General features: G+C 41.3%; 1 protein-coding gene across 1 annotated transcript in view; it reads right to left on the reverse strand.

Annotated features, from left to right (window-relative positions):
• Positions 1-19,796, reverse strand: part of PCSK5 (proprotein convertase subtilisin/kexin type 5) — a 364,026-nt gene that overhangs the window by 107,591 nt on the left and 236,639 nt on the right. The window contains exon 9 of the mRNA XM_004383285.2: positions 3,567-3,667. Coding sequence (XP_004383342.1) covers positions 3,567-3,667 — 101 coding nt within the window. The remainder of the gene's footprint in view (positions 1-3,566; positions 3,668-19,796) is intronic.

A 19,796-nucleotide genomic window follows, 5' to 3' on the forward strand; every position in this document is an offset into this window, starting at 1 on the left:
ATTAGTTCACTTGTAATCACTGACTACATGCTCTTTATTCACTCAGGGAAAAACAGCCAATTACCAAAAAAATTCATGAAATTAACAAAATATTATAAACCTTCTGAACTGATATACATGTGATGAAGTTTCCTCAACACAAGAACAATTTTCTCCTTCCTGTTTTCAGATGATAATTCTTTCTCTTATCTTAAAATAGCTCATGATTTTTAGAAAGGTAAAGGATTTATAGCTTTATGCATCCAGGAAGCATCTTTGGGAACAGAGAGAGAGATCACCCAATTTACTAGAGGCAAAGTCCAAGATGTGACTGTCCAGGAGGTTGCAGAGCTTAAGACAATCCAAACCAAAGAGGCTCAAATACAGAAAAAAAGGTAAGCAGGCAGATTTTTGAAGGAACTGAAAATCCTTTCAGCCTTTGGAACAGTTTGCAACCCAAGCATCCAAGGTATCTAGTGGAGTTTGTTGCAACACTTGCTCTTAACATCCCTGAGGAAAAGGATGGCCTGGGGGGTCCTCTTAGCTGTTGGAGTGAAGTTAATTCATGACCAAACTTTTGCTAAGTTGGGATAAGACATCTAGACACTTTAAACTTATCTGTTTCCGTGTTTTGTATTTGTTTTCTTTTCCCTTAATTTCCTGAGAAGAAGGTTTTTTGAAAAAGTTCTAACCTCAGGGGAGCAAGGAGAATCAAAATGCAGAAAGGTCAGTGGTAGCAGTAGCATCCACAATAGGATCCGCAGTCCCGTCTCCTGATCCACACAAGCACCTGGGGGGTGTTAATGAAGCAGGTTTGGGAGAAGCTTAGGATGTGGGAGTTTCCCCTGATGTTCCTATGACTGAGCAAATGCAATAACTTAGCGACATTCTGAGAAAAGATACACGTCACCTTGTAATGTAGAGAGAGCTGGGACATGCAGGTGAATAGGGACTGGCAGCCCCTGCCTGCAGCCTTTCAACTGAAGGCTCAGCCCTATCCAGTTACTCAGCATACCCTGATCTGGGCAGCGAGTGCATTGCTGGAGCACCAGGCAGTGTCCTTAGCCATAACTCTGCTTGGTTGTGGCTTTGTCTCCTCTCCCTTGACTCGTTCATTGAAATAAAAAGGAGTATCTTGTAGACTGGGCTTCCCAACTTGTGAGAGAAAAGGTTGACTCTCAGTAGACCAAGGTTCAAGCGTTGTTGAGAAGCAATAGTGTGACTGGAGATCGCAAGGGGTAGGGGCTGGGGGAGGTATGTGAGGTGCATTTGCAAAGGTTAGGATTAACTTCAGGTTGCAACAGAACCATTGCAGCCTGGTGCACTGTTACTTGAGCTCTTTTCTACAGATTCTTAGTTTTAGATATTTTTTCACTCATGCTAAGGCCCACTGCTTACTGATGCTAGTTTAGCATCAATGCCTGTTCTTTTAGTTATTTCTCTCCTCAAATTTTCAGCTTCACTTATAGGCAAAGATCAGCTTGTAGGACAAACCAGTAGAATTGTAAGGAAAGGTTTATTCTTTCTCATTTCATCAGATTTTTTACTATCTGCCTTGACCCCATGATTGAACTGAACTTCTCATATCTTAAGACGCAGTGGATTTTCCAGATAAACTGTTACTTGGGGACTTTCTTCTTTCCCCTACCTATCACAGTTTTGGCAACAATTAATCTAAAAAAAAAATGGTCAAAATGCAAAGAAAAAAAAAAGATGCAGTCTTTCAGTGTGTTACTCAGTCCCAAAGTGACGTTATCTATGGGCTGTCTGAGGCACAAAGTAAGGATTTTTCATTTGAGCTTAAAAAGTTGTTAAAAGAACAGTTGTTGAAAATAATAGTGCTACTGTAATATCTCAAAGAACTGAATATCACCTAGGTCTGTGTAGAGACAGCTATACTGCAATGGTACTATAGTGCCAAGTCTGAGTTTGAGATTATAACCTTTTTTTTGGAGGGGTGGGGGCAGACAATAATGTCTTGATTTTTTTTCCTTAAATATTTTGCAGGTAGGAAAATACTCCAAAGAAACAACTCAGTTTAAGAAGGAAAACAATATGTACTTAAAAATTCTATTTAGTGTCACAAACTTAAGAACACTCTTAACTGAAATTTCTGCTTCCAGAATACTCTAGAGAAAAGGTTGTAAAGTGACAGTTTAATAAGCGTCAGTTCCTTGCTGACTCTGAACATTTAACACCTTAGAAGATATATAATGTCCAAATGACTCAATATTTAACCTAATCTTGACAAAAGAAATCCAAAAACCCACGGAGGGGTGAATATCTCTCAGTGTCAATGCTTGGGCAGGAGGCCACCCAAAGAACCTGGCATGTTGCGAGCCTCTCCTCTTCTGTATGTTTCAGTCCAATGCTTTGCATGACTTATCAGTTTACTGGATACACATTATATTAAAGCCCAATTGCCTTCTAAGAAGAGCAGCTCTAAATGTTGGGAAGCCACCTGTGTAATGAAATAGCACTGTTTCTTATTTTAATGGCTGAGCCTCTTCATTATTCTTGTCTTTTTTCCTTGTCACCTGCTATTGCTCTACTGCTCTTACTTCAGGGTGAAGCTAGATGAACTGGCCTTTCCATTCTTCCCAAGGGGGTGGTATAAGGCCATGTTCCTTTTTGTTACGCTCCTCCTGCAGGGTGAGTCTCAGGGTAAGGGCCCACACTCTCTTATCTAGAATCCTTGGAACAGACATATTTTGGATTTCAAAATTTTTTTCAGATATGGTACCCAAAGCATATACTACACAAAACCTCCAGTGGGGTCTGATCCAGCATCTCATAATCAAATCCATTGATATTTCTGCAGTGAAATATATGAATATTCACAATCAATGGAAAATAAATAAAATATGTAAATAGACTCAAATAAGTTCAGGTCAAGCTTTGCCATCAAATGAGTTCTGGTGTCAAATTTGCCCCCCCCCAAAAAAAAAAACCTTATTTTTAGGGCATTCTGGATTTTGAAATTGAGGATAAGGGATGCAGACTTGTATTAGTTTCTCAAAGAGTTAAAACAAATTAATCTATTTGCACTTAGAGAAGGAAGAGATGAAACCTATCACAAATAACCCAAACAGGCCTTTCAAAGCAATCTTTTAGACATAGAATTTGACTATTTTGAGCAGGATTTGAGATAAATGGGTTGTTCTCATTCCTGGCTCCTGTCATATGACCTTGACATATTCTGTCCCCCAGAGACGGTGTTGTTGTCATGGAATCTGGGCCGCCTTGCTGCTCTGCAGGGAAAGGGAGCAGAAGTGGGCAGACTTAACCTCCCTGAAACTCCTAGGAACATTCCCAGACCAGGATCAGAACCTCAACTAGACAACAGTGTTGGAGCCAAATGGCATGCTTGTACTATGACTCCATAACAAATTAATTGCATAGTTGGAGTTTTTAAGAACATAAAAAACAAAAAAACTGCCTTCTACCTTAATATAGGGTTTTTTTTTTTTTAAAGCCCTAATCCTTGGAATTTTAAATATGGGGTTAGGAAGATTGAATTCTAGGTTATTATGCTAGGGAGGAGGGGTTGTCACCAGTGAAGAAGACATATAGAGATCAAGGCTTACTTGGCTTCCAGTGCCAATGCAATGATGCCCGCAGCCATGGGGGCTGAGGCCGATGTCCCAGTGTGGTTGTCCGTGCAACGTTGCCTTAGATCCGTAGTGATCTAGAAGACAGAAGAAGTGACAAAGTTTAGGCCTCTAGGGTCAAAGCGAGTCACATGCAACTTTTATTAGTGAAGAAACTCACTCATAAAAGTAGAATGGAAGTGGTGTTGAAATATATGTTTTAAATTCTTTATTCCTGTGTTTCTGTGATCATCCAACATATAAAGAACTGCCTGTATAAATAAACTTTGAAAGGGGAAGGTTTTGGAAATTGGATTCTGAGTCTGTTATAAGCAGGATTGGGGCTAGGGTTAGGCAAGTGAGGCACCAATGGCTCAAAATACAAGGGTTGTGCAAGTCCCTCCTTAAATTTTGCATCCTAGGTTCCTTCTCACTTGCCTGAGCCAAGTCGTGGCACTGGTTAAAACTAAAGTTGTTTTGTTACCCCAGCCTTTCTTTACTACCAAGCATGTTGAATCAACAACCCATCACTGCATTAGGCATTAGTAATAAAGGGATAAAAAGTACATGGCTCTTGCCCTTCTAGAACTGTTACCTTGGGAAAGCCAATGGTTTGAAACAAAATGTATACTCTGCAATAGAAGGAACCTTTGACTGTGGACCTATTTCTAGAATTCACAGAAATGCTGCATGAATGAACAAAGACTTCCTCAAAGACTTAACACAAATACTAAAAACAAGAGGCAGGGCCAAGATGTCGGAGTAGTCAGACGTTGCCAGTGGTCCTTCTTAAAACAAAGACCCAAAAAAACAAGTGAATTGATTATATATGACAATCTAGGAGCCCTGAACATCAAAGGCAAAGTTGAGGAATCAGACTGAGAGGCAGGCAGAGGGAGAGACAGTTCAGAAGCAGGGAAGAGTTGCCAGACCTGACCTGGTGGGATTCGGCATCCTACAGGCCGGATCAGCTGGTGTGTGTGGTGAGGTAAGCAGTGGCGTTCGGGATGTTTTTTCCACACTGGAAGAGACCGAGCTGTGGAGAGTCTACTCAAGCCTCTAGGACCAGTGAAAAGCAGTGCTCAACTGGCAAAAGATAAGTACATGCACGCAAGCTATTGTGCAGATCAAAAAACACCCCGTTTGGGACCATGGTCTTGGGGAACATCTAGCTCAATTGGCATAACACAGTTTATAAAGACAATGTTCTACGTTCTCCCTTGGTGAGTAGCATCTGGAGTCTTAAAAGCCTGTGAGCAGCCATCTAAGATACTCCACTGGTTTCACCCCTTCAGGAGCAAGGGAGAATGAAGAAAACAAGATACAAGGAAAAGATTACTCCAAAGGACTAATGGACCACAACTACCATGGCCTCCACCAGACTGGATCCAGTATAACTAGATGGTGCCCGGCTACCACAACTGACCGCTCTGACAGGGATCACAACAGAGGGTCCCAGACAGAGCAGGAGAAAAATGTAGAACAAAATTCTTACTCACAAAAAAGGCCAGATTTTACTGGCTGAAGAAGACTGGGGAAACCCCGAGTTTGTAGCCCCTGGACACCCTTTCAGCTCAGTAATGAAGTCACTCCCAAGGTTCACCACCCACAGTCTCATAAAGCAAAATGAGACTAATGGCGCACAACAGTCCAGGGACAAGAACTAGAAGGCAGAAGGGGACAGGAAAGCTGGTAATAGGAAATCCAAGTTTGAGAAGGGAGAGTGTTGACATGTTGTGGGGTTGTTAACCATTGTCATAAAACAATATGTGTACTAACTGTTTCATGGGAAACTATTTGTTCTGTAAACCTTCATATAAAGTACAATAATTAAAAAAAAAAGACAAAAAAATACCCCATTTGGGAAGAACCTCTCTCCCATTTACCTGCTCCCTCCCCACTCTTCACCGGTCCTGGGGCTGGCTTCAGTGATTGCCACATCCCCTGGGCCAGAAGTAGGACTCATCATGCACCCTAAGCCATTCTCCCAGCCTTGGAGAGGGAAAAAATTAACAAACAGGAAAAAATAATCTGCCAGCTCCCCTAAACTAGGAACTCAGGGCAGGAACAACTCCCTAGGCACAGGCATAAGGGATCCACGGACTTTGAATGCCTTTCACCCCTGCATAGACCTGTGTGGGCCCATCTCAACTGTGTGGGCCCTCGTAACCACAGTACAACAGGGTATATACCTGAAGCTTAACTTTACTGTATCAGCTCTATGGTGAAGTGGCAGGTTCATGACATTTGACATTGCCCTGCCCAGTAAGCAGGGTCCTCATCTACTCATAACAAGGGCCTGAGGACCGGTGGCTCCACCCACACCACTTAGCCACCTGCAACAGAGGTCCAAGAATAAGTGGTGCCTCCCAGTCCTTACACCCAATAACACTGGGTGCCCATAGTCTGGCTGCAAAACCCACCCACCTATGCACTCTAGGGAACAGGGACATGCTTTCCTTCCAGACAATCAGGGGCAACAGTCAGCCCCCTGCCTTGCTCAATGCGTGACCCACTACTGCAGCCAATACCTGTGCTTACTCCAATCACCCTGCCCATTTAAGACTGTAGATGAGAGCCTGCACCACACACTTGGTGACCAATCATCTGGACACCTAAGCTGAATCCATACAAGAAAAGTAAACAGACTCCTGGGCTCACATACCTAGTAACAGAAGTAGCCACCTGGTGACAGGACATTAGACCTTCAAAGGTGTCAATAATCAAACTAGCTCATATGAGCAGCCTATTTGGGCATATCAAAAACAAAACAAAACAAAACAAAACAAAAAACCAAGAAGCTAGGACATAGTAAGCAAACATAAAATAAATAAATATAACAACTTATTGATGGCACAGAGACAACAGTCAATATCAAATCACATAAAGAGGCAGACCATGATGGCTTTAGCAAGCTCCCAAAACAAAGAATCAAGAAATCTTCCAGAGGAAGAGAATTTCTTGGAATTACCAGAGGTAGAATACAAAAGATTAATATACAGAACTCTTCAAAAGATAAGGAAGGAAAATCATGCAAAATGCAGAACAAGCCAAGGAACACACAGACAGGGCAATAGAGGAACTTAAGAAGATTATGGAAGAGCACAATGACAAATTTAACAGGCTGCGAGAATCCATAGAGAGACAGCAAACAGAAATCCAGAAGATTAACAATAAAATTTCAGAATTAGACAGCTCAGTAGAAAGTCATAGGAGCAGAACTGAAGCAATGGAAGTCAGAATTAGTGAGATTGAAGATAAAGCACTTGACACCAACTTATTAGAGGAAAAATCAGATAAAAGAATTTAAAAAAATGAAGAAACCCTAAGAATTATGTGGAACTTTATCCAGAGGAATAACCTAGGAGTGACTGGAGTACCAGAATGGGGTGGGAGGGGGAATAACAGAAAATACAGAGAGAATTGTTAAAGATTTGTTGGCAGAAAACTTCCCTGATATCGTGAAAGATGAGAAGCTATCTATTCAAGATGCTCATTGAACCCCACACAAGGCAGATCCTGAAAGAAATTCACCAAGACATATTATAATCAAACTTGCCAAAACCAAAGATAAAGAGAGAATTTTAAGAGTGGTACCGTGGATTACATTGTGTCCCCCCAAAGATGTGTGTATCAATTTGGCTGGGCCATGATTCCAGTATTGTGTGTTTGTCCTCCATTTTGTGACTATAATTTTATGTTAAATAGGATTAGGGTGGAATTGTAACACCCTTACTAATGTCACATCCTTGATCCAATGTAAAGGGAGTTTCCCTGGGGTGTGGCTTGCACCACCTTTTATCTTACAAGGGATAAAAGGAAAGGGAAGCAAGCAGAGAAAGGGGACCTTATGCCACCAAGAAAGCAGTGCCGGGAGCAGAATGCGTCTTTTGGACCTGGGGTCCCTGCACAGAGAAGCTCCTGGTTTGGAGGAAGATTGATGAGAAGGCCAACAGGAAAAGAAAGACTTCCCTGGAAGCTGATGTCCTGAATTTGGACTTTTAGCCTACTTTACTGTGAAAAAATAAATTTCTCTTTGTTAAAGCCATCCACGTGTGGTATTTCTGTTAGAGCTGTGCTAGATGACTAAGACAAGTGGCTAGGGATAAATGAAAAGTCACCTACAATGGAGAGTCAGTAAGACTAAGCTCGGACTACTCAGCAGAAACCATGCAGGAAAGAAGGCAATGGGATGACATATATAAAGCCTTGAAGGAAAAAAATTGCCAGTGAAGAATTATATATCCAGGGAAACTCTCTCTCAAATATGGTGGTGAAATTAGGGCATTTCCAGATAAACAGAAGTTCAGGGAATTTGCAAAAACCAAACCAAAATTACAAGAAATACTAAAGGGAGTCCTCCGGTTAGAAAATCAATAACATCAGATAACAACCCAAGACTAGACCACAGGACAGAGCAACCAGACATCAACCCAGATAGGGAAGTCACAAAACTAAATCAAAGCTAAAACGTTGAAAATAGGGAAACAGAGAAGTCAATATGTAAAAGATGACAACATTAAAACAAAAAAGAGGCACCAAAAATTGTAGTCATAGATCTTTCATATGGAGAGGAAGTCAAGGCAATATAAAGAAATCAAAGACCGGTTGAAACTTAGAAAAACAAGGGGAAATATTAAGGTAACCACAAAGAAAACTAACAATCCTACACATCAAAATAAAAAAACAAGAAAAACGTAAAGACTCAGCAAATACAAAATCAACAGCAATGAAAAAAATGAAAAGAAAATACATAAATATTAAAAACAAAGTTGAAACTAGTCTGCTTGGTATGAAATTACAACATTAAGTACATATTATAGAAGGAAATTAGTCATTTCTCCATTTTTTTTTGGTTAAAACGTGAAAACTAGATAATTCTTCCCCTCTTGGCTTGAATCCAGCTCACTTCAGCTGTGTGTGGCTGAATAACATTACCATCCAGCAAAGGTAATATTTCTCAATCTTTTTGCCATTATCATCTCACTAAGGAGAAAAAAGTAAAGTTAAATTCTCCCTAACGAGAAAAATTAAATACTATGGAATAAGATTTTGTAAGCCATTGCAATATCGAAGATTTTTCTAACCCGTCATCCTGTGCAAAAAATCAATTTTTCCCTCTTGAGGGTGATATTGCTCCAGTTGAGAAAATATAAGGATAACTGGCTTGGTAAATGAGTTACTGGTCTCATTCCAGTTACTGAAAGAAATTAGTGAAGTTTTCTTGGGTAGTAAGACAAATATGGAGCCTGGTGGTACAGTGGTTAAAAGCTACGGCTGCTAACCAAAAGGTGGGTAGTTTGAATCCACCAGCCGCTCCTTGGAAACCCTATAGGGCAGTTCTACTCTGTCCTATAGGGTCGTTATGAATCGGAATCAACTTGACAGCAATGGGTTTGGTTTTGGTTTTGGTAAGACAAGTATACTGTCGATATTTTACAGATAAAACTGGGGGGAAAGATCAGCAGAAAGGTGAAGGAGATAGGGCTGTGCTGAAAATAAAGCTCGTCTTTCTAAAATGCTGCTTTCATGAGGAGAGTGAAGATTAGCTGAATTTGTTTTGGAAAGAAATTTGAGCTCCACAGGAAGAAAGTGCTACAAAACTCCTTGAGAGTTGGTGCCTCCTCAAGAATTTTCTTTAGTGCCACGTGAAGATGTCTGAGTGGACATTTTAATAATCTGCTATGGAGTGAGACTGCCATCCTGGCTGTTTTAGGTTCATGCAAGGCGACCAGTTCTCCGTGTCTTTTGGTCCTTCTGACACCTCTAATAGGTTCTAGGATGGCTCAACTTGTTTATGACCGGTTACTAACCTAAAGGTTGGCAGTTTAAACTCACTCAGCAGCTCCGCGTAAGAAAGGTCTGATGACTTGCTTTCGTAGATTACAGCCCAGAAAACCCTATTCAGCAGTTCTACTCTGTAACACACGGGGTCGCTATGAGTCAGAACTGACTCAACAGCAACAGGTTTTAATATTACCAGAGGATGGCATTGGTGGTTCAGTGGTAGAATTCTTGCCTTTCATGCAGCAGACTGGGTTCGATTCCTAGCCACTGCACCTCATGCATAGCCACCACCCATCAGTCAGTAGGGACTTGCGTGTTGTTAGGATGCTGAACAGGTTTCAGTAGAGCTTCCAGACTAAGACGAAGTAGGAAAAAAGGCCTGGTGATCTGAAAATCAGCCAATAAAAACCCTACGGATCACAATGGTCTGATTCACAACTGATCACGGGGATAGCACAGGACCAGGCAGTGTTTTGTTCAGTTTTGCATGGGGTCGCCATGAGTCAGGGGCCAACTCAGTGGCAGCTAACAACAACAATGTAACCAGATTATCCATGCCAGATAGGTATAGGTAGTGAAACAAAAGAAGTAGAAGAATGAACAAAAAAATATGGAACTACAAAGATGTGGTGGCGAGGGGTGGGAGTGTGGGGAAGGGTGTTTTTTACTGAATCATTGAATGGTGTGCAAAAGCCATGAGGGACCATGTCTGACAAGCAGGAACATTGTTTCTTGCTTAACAGGCTTTGCTAGCCATGTACTGAATCTCCATATTTGCTGCTCTTTAGATGTCTGGGAGAGTAGAGCCCTACCCAGAACCTCTCTGGATTTCCAGTGGTTGACTTTGAAAGGCGTTTGCCTCATTTGAAATTAAGGATTAATTTGCAGTCTTATTTTCAAAGCACTGGTCCCCAAGGCAATTCATGAACATACCAGAAGCAACTTGTTTCCAGGTCTCCAAATATGCAGTTGTTCAGAGATGGCCTTGCTTGCATTCTTCCTATTTTACCTCACTCTCATGGTCGTATTCCTTTGTCCAAGTTTTATTTTTTTCAATGACTTGTGCCTGGATTCAAGATTTTTCATGATGTTTTCCCACTTGGCTCTCTTTGCCTATTCTTCAGCTGCACCAGACATTTTCAATGCACAGAAATAAATCCAGAATAAACACTCCAAGTGAGTCGGTGTAGCATTTTTGAATGTAATAACTAACCTCCTCCAGCCAACCTCAAAGGTGGACAATCAAAATTTCATGACGTTGGGTTTACAATAGGAATATGTCCTACCCATATATAGTCACCAAGTATATACACATACAACATATGCTGAAGTAAAAAGCGGCTCAATACTTTGATATATAAATGCTAATGAAGTGTTCAATATCATTAACAGAATCAAGCTTGTGGAATTCCAAATTTTGATTGTGCTTTTATTCATTTTTTTTTTTTTCTAAAGACTTTAACAAAATGAAACTTGAGAGTACTGAGTAGGGGTGAAGTAGGGGTGGAACTGGGAGGTGGTGGATGGGGGAAAGGTTAAAAGAAAGGAGGAAAAAAGAAGCAAAAACATCTTTGTTCCAGTCTCATCCTGCTTTAAGTGGAAATTCCAGCTGGGTCATTTCAAGAAGAAATTACTATCGGGGTGGAGATATTTAGGTGTAAATTACCCTAATGATCTAAGGCAGCGTTTTCAACATTAAGAGAAGCAAGAGTATCAGAGAATTTTTATGTCTATCTTTAGAAAGAAAAGGCAAAGACCACCAAGAAGCATGCAATCTTGAAGAAAAACGAGGTTCTGAAAACTGGAACCACATGGGGGTAACCCCATTAATCACAACGTGCACATACAAGATCTGACAGTGTAATTTAAAGGAAAGTTGCACTCAATGGTCAGCCCACTCAGTGGGGTAGGGAATCTAGAGAAGCCATAGGCAAAGCCAGAACAACAAAAATTCTATTTCAAACAAAGTCTTGGAATTTGGTCTCGATCCTGGCGGCACATCCTGCACACCCCAAATTCCCGTAATTCACTACCCAAAACAGAAACAGAATTTTTCTGCAGAGAACGTCTCAGATTGCTCAAGAAAATATCATTTGTGTCCATCAGAGTGAAGGAAGCAGGAGAGGACACCAGGCCCTGAGCCAGATCAAAGCTGTCCTGGTCAGCAAATTAGATTTTCAGCTTCTCTCAGGATCAGCAGCAGATGGTTTTCTGGACTCCACACAGCTAGGGTTATCATCTGTATTTGGTACGAATAGGTGGGTATTGTTCAGGTCCAGTCAGGCTTTCTCTGAGAAGATCTATCACTTTTTCTCACCCTAAACCCTCATTTCCTCCTACTGCACATTCATTATTCGAGCTAGTGGATCATTTATTTTAGCTGTTGATGTAATTCTCCAGGGAATCTTAGTTCAGGTTGACTTATGCCATAAGTAACAAGTCTTTATAGCAAACACACAAAGAGTTTCTTCCTCCCTGATATCAAGTGATCTGTTTTATTCTGAAGGTGCCATATTGTCTCATATCTCTTAAAAGAACAACTGAACAGATCTTTTTTAAAACATGAAGTGACTCTACTGTCTGCTAGGTTGAGTTTGTTTCTGGTGTTGATTTGGATTTGGATTAGAAATGTGCCAAGAAAGCTGTTTCAGACACAGCTATGGGGGATAAGAGCAGAAAATGAATCCTAAGTGTATCAATGAATAAAACAGAAGAAACTGATTTATTAAGCATACGAAATAAAAGGGAACCAAGGACCAATTAATGCTTGTTGTGTCCACAGCAATCACGAAGACTGTTGTAAAATCCAATCATGACTGACAAGTCCATCTCACTCCTGTGTTGCTCACAGGATCTGTGACTTTATAAAGCACAAATGTGAGGTTCTGCTTACAAAAACGAGACTGCAAGCACTAAAGATCCCATCTTGAATCATGTTTGTATCTCTGTAATGTTCAGCTCAGTGCCAGGTGTGGAGGAGGGGCACATTATTTACGTGCTAAACTGAATTGCTGAAGTCAAGCTCTTTGACACTGATTTTGTTCTACACTTTAAATTCTCCCACCTATTTGGTAACACTTCAAGGCCACTTCTGTTTTGACTACCCATACAAAACTCACATAAATTTATAAGCAAAAATCATGCATGTAGGTATGTTTATCTACGATCTAGCGTCTAAAGTACAGCTGTTGCTATCACAACTACTACTGCTGTCATCAATCTTACTGCTTCTCCTAAAACTACACCATGAGCAACTTGCCATGAGTGGGGCAATGTGCAAAAGTGGTGTGTGTGCATATGTGTATGTGTGTATGTATGCGTGTGTGTGTAAAATTACATAGGAACTCTACAAGAAAGATATTATTTTTGATTAGCTAAGGAAATGGAGGCTCATACAGACTAAGCAACTTGCCCAAAGTGTCTCAGCTACTAAAGAGCTAGTAAGCGGTGAAGATATTAGCTCCTGAAATGGCAGGGAAAGAAAAAGCTGAGTTTCAGAGTGTTGACATCTGTGGGGACAAAGGCAGCAGAGCTAGATCACCACCAACAGTGCTGGCAGAACTGTCCTGGAGGCCTCGCCCAAGCCAGCAAGTAGGTACAGCAACTCTCCTTCAGGCCAAGATTAACGTCAGAACTTTGCAGGACCAATGTTTCCTTCGCTCTTTTTAACATCCTCAAGAGAGTATGTATCAAATTTCCAAACAAACTGAACACATCTGGATTTGCCAGTCTTTTGCTCATTAAAAATAATGACATTTTACAAATCAGAAGGAGAAGCAGGAGACAGTAGGCAGTAATCTGGTGCAAGTGGTGACTGCATTTGAAAAATGAATGGGTTGTGGTGGTGGTGATGGAGGGGTGGGCAGGATGTTTCTGCAAAGGAATGAGATAATTCCTCCACATGGAATTAGTTGTTCTGGCCAGTCCTGAGACACCTCAGGCAGCAAGCCTGTTTTTGAACACAAATAAATAAAATGACATCAGGAGAGAGCTGAGTATAGCATATATTCTCCAAACCTTGGCTCACAAAATATTGAAGAGGATAAAGGGGCAGAGTGGCGGAGTGGAGTGTCATTATTTTAGGGAAGGTGATCAAGGAAATCCTCTCTGCAATGAAATCTGAGAAGAGACAAAAATGAAGTGGCATTTGGGGGAAGAGTTTTCCTCACAGAAGCTACAGCAAAGGAGCTGAGCGGAGTGACGGACGGACAGTGTTAGGAAATGAGCCAGCAGAAGTAGGTGTTGGAATCCATGCCCCAGTGTGCTGTGGATAGTGTTCTGTAAACTTACGAAAGCCAAAAAAGAAGACGAATGATGTAATCACCAAGAATTTAATGAAAATGGGATATTTAGGAAAGAAATTCCCTTTCTCTACTCAGTAACGATTTACGTCTTCGCAAAAGCTGAGAAGGGTGCGCCTCACACATGAGAAAGCCCTGATCTGAATGTCACACAAACACCATAAGCTCCTAGAGCTTGGTGCTAACACGGTGCCACAGGAATCCAGTGATTCCTTATTTACAGTGAGCTTTAGTTTATTGCAAGAGGACAGAGTGTCAAAGGGGGTTAAGAAAAGGGGTTTAAAAAAAAAAAAAACCATTGCTGTCGAGTCAATTCCGACTCATAGTGACCCTGTAAGATAAAGTAGAATTGCCCCATAGGGTTTCCAAGGAGCAGCTGGTGGATTGAAACTGCCGACCTTTGGTTAGCAGCCATGCTCTTAACCAGTGCGCCACCAGGAAAAGGGGTACTGATGCAAAATTCAAAATAAGTGGGCTAAATAATGGAAACCAATGGACACCTATATATTCTAAATGTGCTTTTATCATTGTGGAAAGAACCCATGGTAAGATAAATCCTCTCTTTCGTACGACACCACATTGGACGTCCCTGTACAGTGCCAGGGGCATACAGAATATTGGTTACAAGATGAACTTGGGGGTCATCCTGAGTCTGGCTGGCATCCAGGCTCTGCTACTTACTGGCTTTTTGAAACCTTTCAGGCCTTGGTTTCCAGACCTGTAAAGTGGGGCCAATACCTGACCCTCCTATATAGGGTTTTGAGGATACAATGAGATGATGCATTCAACCTGCACAGTGTCGTGGCAGGCACTTATTAGAAGGGCAAAAGAATGTTATATTTATAGTATGTTAATATAGTAACCACAGATACATTACATGTGAAATGTGAAATGAGATGTATACAATAGTGTATATAAAAGCATTGTTCCATCATGTGCCTTTATAATAACCAGTCAACTGGTTATTCAACTGCTTTTTACTGAGCTTATACAAGAGCTTGTAATTGTAGTAATCTTGATATTCTGGGTGCTTCATCTGCTATAATAAGCTATAATGCCATTGCTGGTCCAAATCTACTAAACCACAAATACAACATCAAGGTCCACAATTGTGCCAACAGTACTGGCAGGAAACCAAGAGATGGGGCCATGGCTATATTTTGAAACTAAGGCAAGGTTTTCCCACTTGCACACCATGCAACAGTATTCTCTTCAGGACAAGGAAAATTTATTTAACAGAAGTGCTTTCCCAGAAGCCCAGAGATCTTTCCACTCTCTCCTCAGATCCTCAGGCTCTGTTCAAATCACAAAGGTGTTCTGTGAATGAAGAATGACAACCGTGCTCTTCTGAAGAAGCTGCAAATGACACAAGGAAATGGATGGCCCAGGGCAGAGAGCCCCAGCTCAAAGGGACACAGGGCCACTCCTGTAACACTCAGTCATGGATGCCACTAACAGGATGTGGGCATCATCAAGGGCCCACAGGCGTCTGGGTTCAAAGCCTGGTGAAGAAAGGTCCCAGGAGCGATGCAGGATTATTTGTCATTCTGACATCTAAAAGGAAAAGGGGTCAGCTGACCATAAAAGCCTGGTGTTGCCAACTCTTGTCATGTTCAAACTGTTAACATGCTCACGATCAAAGTGCTGTTCTTTATGGATTGGGTGGAACAGATCGCAGTATTTTATAGATTGGAAAAAGGGAGGTGCAGCGAGTACCTTTGCTAGCAACAGCTGGAAAAATGACCAGCGTAACCTCCCCTGAGCCAATGCAGAAAATGACACTGACTTAGCGAATAATGGTGTCAGTCACTTACTGAGATGCTCACGTACACCAGGGACTATGTGTGCGTTACAAGCAGTAGTTACACACAGTATCTTCTTTGTGAAAATCTGTGAGGTTGGTATTGGTATTACCTTCATTTTACAGACGAGAAAACCAAGAATCTTAGAGGGCTGCTTAACCACCAAGGGGTCTGTCTGACACCAAGACTATAATTTCAAACAGCTACCAAATTTCTTCCTCAGCTGGGGGTCGTTTGGAGATCCATGCAAAATAAAAGAATCTAAGAGTGAAGAGAGAAAAATTACTACAATAAAACCTGCAAAAACTAGAACCTGTGTAAGGTGGAAACCTGTCAGAGAAGGAAAACTCAACGATTTTCCACTAACATGGGGTGATAGAAAAATGGTAAGACTGTACCCTGCCAAGGCTGAAAACTTGTGACACTCAGAAAAAGAAGGTAGTCCCACCAAGTTCTGGCTCCCACAGGTTTTACTTTAATAAATTGGTACTATGAAAATGGAAGAAAGAGATTAAACAAAAAGTAGAAATGATTAAAAGTTAAACATATAAAGTGAATCAGTAAAGGTTTTGAAATCAGAAACAGCAATAGGAGAAAAGAAAGTTTATGACCTGACAAAAGGACATTGACATTGAGCCCTGATGCCCATTTTCTCTCTCAAGCCCTTTCTCAGGTCGTAGAATGGATCCATCTGTTTGTCCACGAGAGAATCCTAAATGTCCACTCTGTCAGGGAGGTTAAGAGTCCACGGGTGGTACAAATGGTTAACATGCTTGTTCACTAATAGAAAGGTTGGTGGTTTGAGTCCACCGAGTGGTGCGTTGGAAGAAAGGCCTGGTGATCTGCTTCTAACCAATCAGCCACTGAAAGCCTTATGGAGCACGGTTCTCCTCTGACACATATGGGGTTGCCATGAGTTGGAATCAACTCGACGGCAACTGGTTACCAGATGGGGCAGTTTCCTTGAAGAGGAGGCTCCTCCCCATGTCCTTTGGAGCTCTTACACAAGTCCTTGCTTCACCTGCCTAGCTGGGTCTGCCCTTCCTGGGAAAACAACATGGACTCTCCCTAGCAATTGCTTTACAGGAAATACTAGGACTAAAAAGACATATTGACTCTAAAGCAGTGGTGAGTTTACCTTAAGATGCCCTCAAAGATTGAGACTTGAGAGGTACAAATAGGAGAACTCTTATTCCAGAGAGCTTTCATCAGGAATTTCATGATGCAGAACTGACGGATGCCACTCAGTACTAGAGGGCATTGACCATGAACTAGTCATAGGGAGACAAGGTCTTCATATTAAAAAGCACAGGGGACACTGCTCGATTATACAGGTCCTATAAACCTGTGTCTATCAGTTTGTCTTACTGTGGGGGCTTGCGTGTTGCTGTGATGCTGGAAGCTATGCCACTGGTATTCAGATACCAGCAGCATCACCCATGGTGGACAGGTTTCAGCTGAGCTTCCAGGCTGAGACAGACTAGGAAGAAGGACCCAGCATTCTACTTTTGAAAAGAATTAGCAAGTGAAAACCTTATGAATAGCAGCAGAACATTGTCTGATATAGTGCCGGAAGACGAGCCTCCCAGGTTGGAAGGCACTCAAAATATGACCGGGAAAGAGTTGCCTCCTCAAAGTTGAGTCGATCTTAATGACTTGGATGGAACCAAGCTCTGGGACCTTCATTTGCTGATGTGGCACGACTCAAAACTAGACAAAACAGCTGCGAACATCCATTAATAATCAGAACATGGAATGAATGAAGCATGAATCTAGGAAAATTGGAAATCATCAAAAATGAAATGTAACACACAAACCAACCACTAAGGCCAAAGATGAAGAAGCTGAAGATTTTTACCAGCTTCTGCAGTCTGAAATTGATGGAACATGCTATCAGGATGCACTGATAATTACTGGTGATTGGAATGTGTAAGTTGGAAACAAAGAAGAAGGATCAGAGGTTGGAAAATCTGGCCGCGGTGATAGAAATGATGCCAGAGATTGTATGATAGAATTTTGCAAGACCAATGACTTCTTCATTGCAAATACCTTTTTTTAACTAACATAAACAGAGACTAAATATGTGGACTTCACCAGATGAAATACACAGGAATCAAATCGACTACATTTTGGAAAGAGACAATGGAAAAGCTCAATATCATCAGTCAGAACAAGACCAGGGCTGACTGCAGAACAGACTGTCAATTGCTCATATGCAAGTTCAAGTTGAAACTGAAGAAAATTAGAACAAGTCCACGAGAGCCAAAGCACAACCTGGAGTATATCCCACCTGAATTTAGAGACCCTCTCAAGAATAGATTTGACGCATGGAACACTAATGACCGAAGACCAGACGAGTTGTGGAATGACACCAAGGACATCATACATGAAGAAAGCAAGAGGTCATTAAAAAGACAGGAAAGAAAGAAAAGACCAAAATGGATGTCAGAAGAGACTCTGAAACTTGCTCTTGAGCGTTGAGTAGTTAAAGCAAAAGGAAGAAATGATGAAGTAAAAGAAACGAACAGAAGATTTCAAACGGCAGCTTGAGAAAACAAAGTAAAGTGTTGTAATGACATGTGCAAAGAGCTGGAGTTAGAGAACAAAACGGGAAGAACACACTCGGCATTTCTCAAGCTGAAAGAACTGAAGAAGAAATTCAAGCCTTGAGTTGCAATAGTGAAGGATTCTATGAGGAAAATATTAAACGACACAGAAAGCACCAAAAGAAGATGGAAGGAATACACAGAGTCATTATACAAAGAAGAATTGGTTGATGTCTAACCATTTCAAGCGGTAGCATATGATCAGGAACTGATGGTAATGAAAGAAGAAGTCCAAGCTGCACTGAAAGCATTGGTGAGAAACAAAGCTCCAGGAATTGATGGAATATCAATTGACATGTTTCAACAAACAGATGCAGTGCTGGAAGTGCTCACTCATTTATGCCAAGATATTTGGAAGACAGCTACCTGGCCAACTGACTGGAAGAGATCCATATTTATGCCTATTCCCAAGAAAGGTGATCCAACTGAATGCAGAAATTATCGAACGATATCATTAATATCACATGCAAGTAAAATTTTGCTGAAGATCATTCAAAAGTGACTGCAGCCGTATGTCGACAGAGAACTTCCAGAAATGCAGGTCAGATTCAGAAGAGGACGTGGAACCAGGGACATCATTGTGGATGTCAGATGGATCCTGGTTGAAAACAGAGAATACCAGAAAGATGTTTACCTGTGTTTTATTGACTATGCAAAGGCATTAGACTGTGTGAATCATAACAAATTATGGATAACATTGTGAAGAATGGGAATTCCAGACACTTAATTGTGCTCATGAGGAACCTGTACATAGATCAAGAGGCAGTTGTTCGGACAGAACAAGAGGATGCTGCGTGGTTTAAAATCAGGTAAGGTGTGTGTCAGGGTTGTATCCTTTCACCACACCTATTCAATCTGTATGCTGAGCAAAGAATCTGAGATGCTGGACTATATGAAGAAGAACAGGACATCAGGATTGGAGGAAGACTCATTAACAACTCATTAACAATGCAGATTGACACAACCTTGCTTGCTGAAAGTGAAGAGGACTTGAAGCATTTACTGATGAAGATCTAAGACCACAGCCTTCAGTACGGATTACACCTCAACATATAGAAAACAAAAATCTTCACGACAGGACCAATAAGCAACATCATGATAAACGAAGAAAAGACTGAAGTTGTCAAAGATTTCATTTTACTTGGATCCACAATCAATACCCACAGAAGCAGCAATCAAGAAATCAAAAGACGCACTGCATTGGGCAAATCTGTTGCAAAAGACCTCTTTAAAGTGTTGAAAAGCAAAGATGTCACCTTGAAGACTAAAGTGCAGCTGACCCAAGCCATGGCATTTTCAGTCCCATCATATGCATGCGAAAGTTGGACGATGAATAAGGAAGACCGCAGAAGAATTGACGCCTTTGAATTGTGGTGCGGGCGAAGAATATTGAATATACCATGGACTGCCCAAAGAACAAACAAACCTGTCTTGGAAGAAGTACAACCAGAATGCTCCTTAGAAGCAAGGATAGCGAGACTACATCTTACATACTTTGGACATGTCGTCAGGAAGGATCATGGAGAAGGACATCATGCTTGGTAAAGTACAGGGTCATGGAAAAGAGGAAGACCCTTAACATGATGGACTGACACAGTGGCTGCAACAATGAGTTCAAGCATAACAATGATTGTGAGCATGGCGCAGGACCGGGCAGGGTTTCATTCTGTGGTGCATAGGGTCGCTATGAGTCAGAACCAGCTTGACAGCACCTAACAACAACAACATAAA

The sequence above is a fragment of the Trichechus manatus genome, unplaced genomic scaffold (genome assembly GCF_000243295.1).
Source record: "Trichechus manatus latirostris isolate Lorelei unplaced genomic scaffold, TriManLat1.0 scaffold00107, whole genome shotgun sequence".
Lineage (NCBI taxonomy): Eukaryota > Metazoa > Chordata > Mammalia > Sirenia > Trichechidae > Trichechus > Trichechus manatus.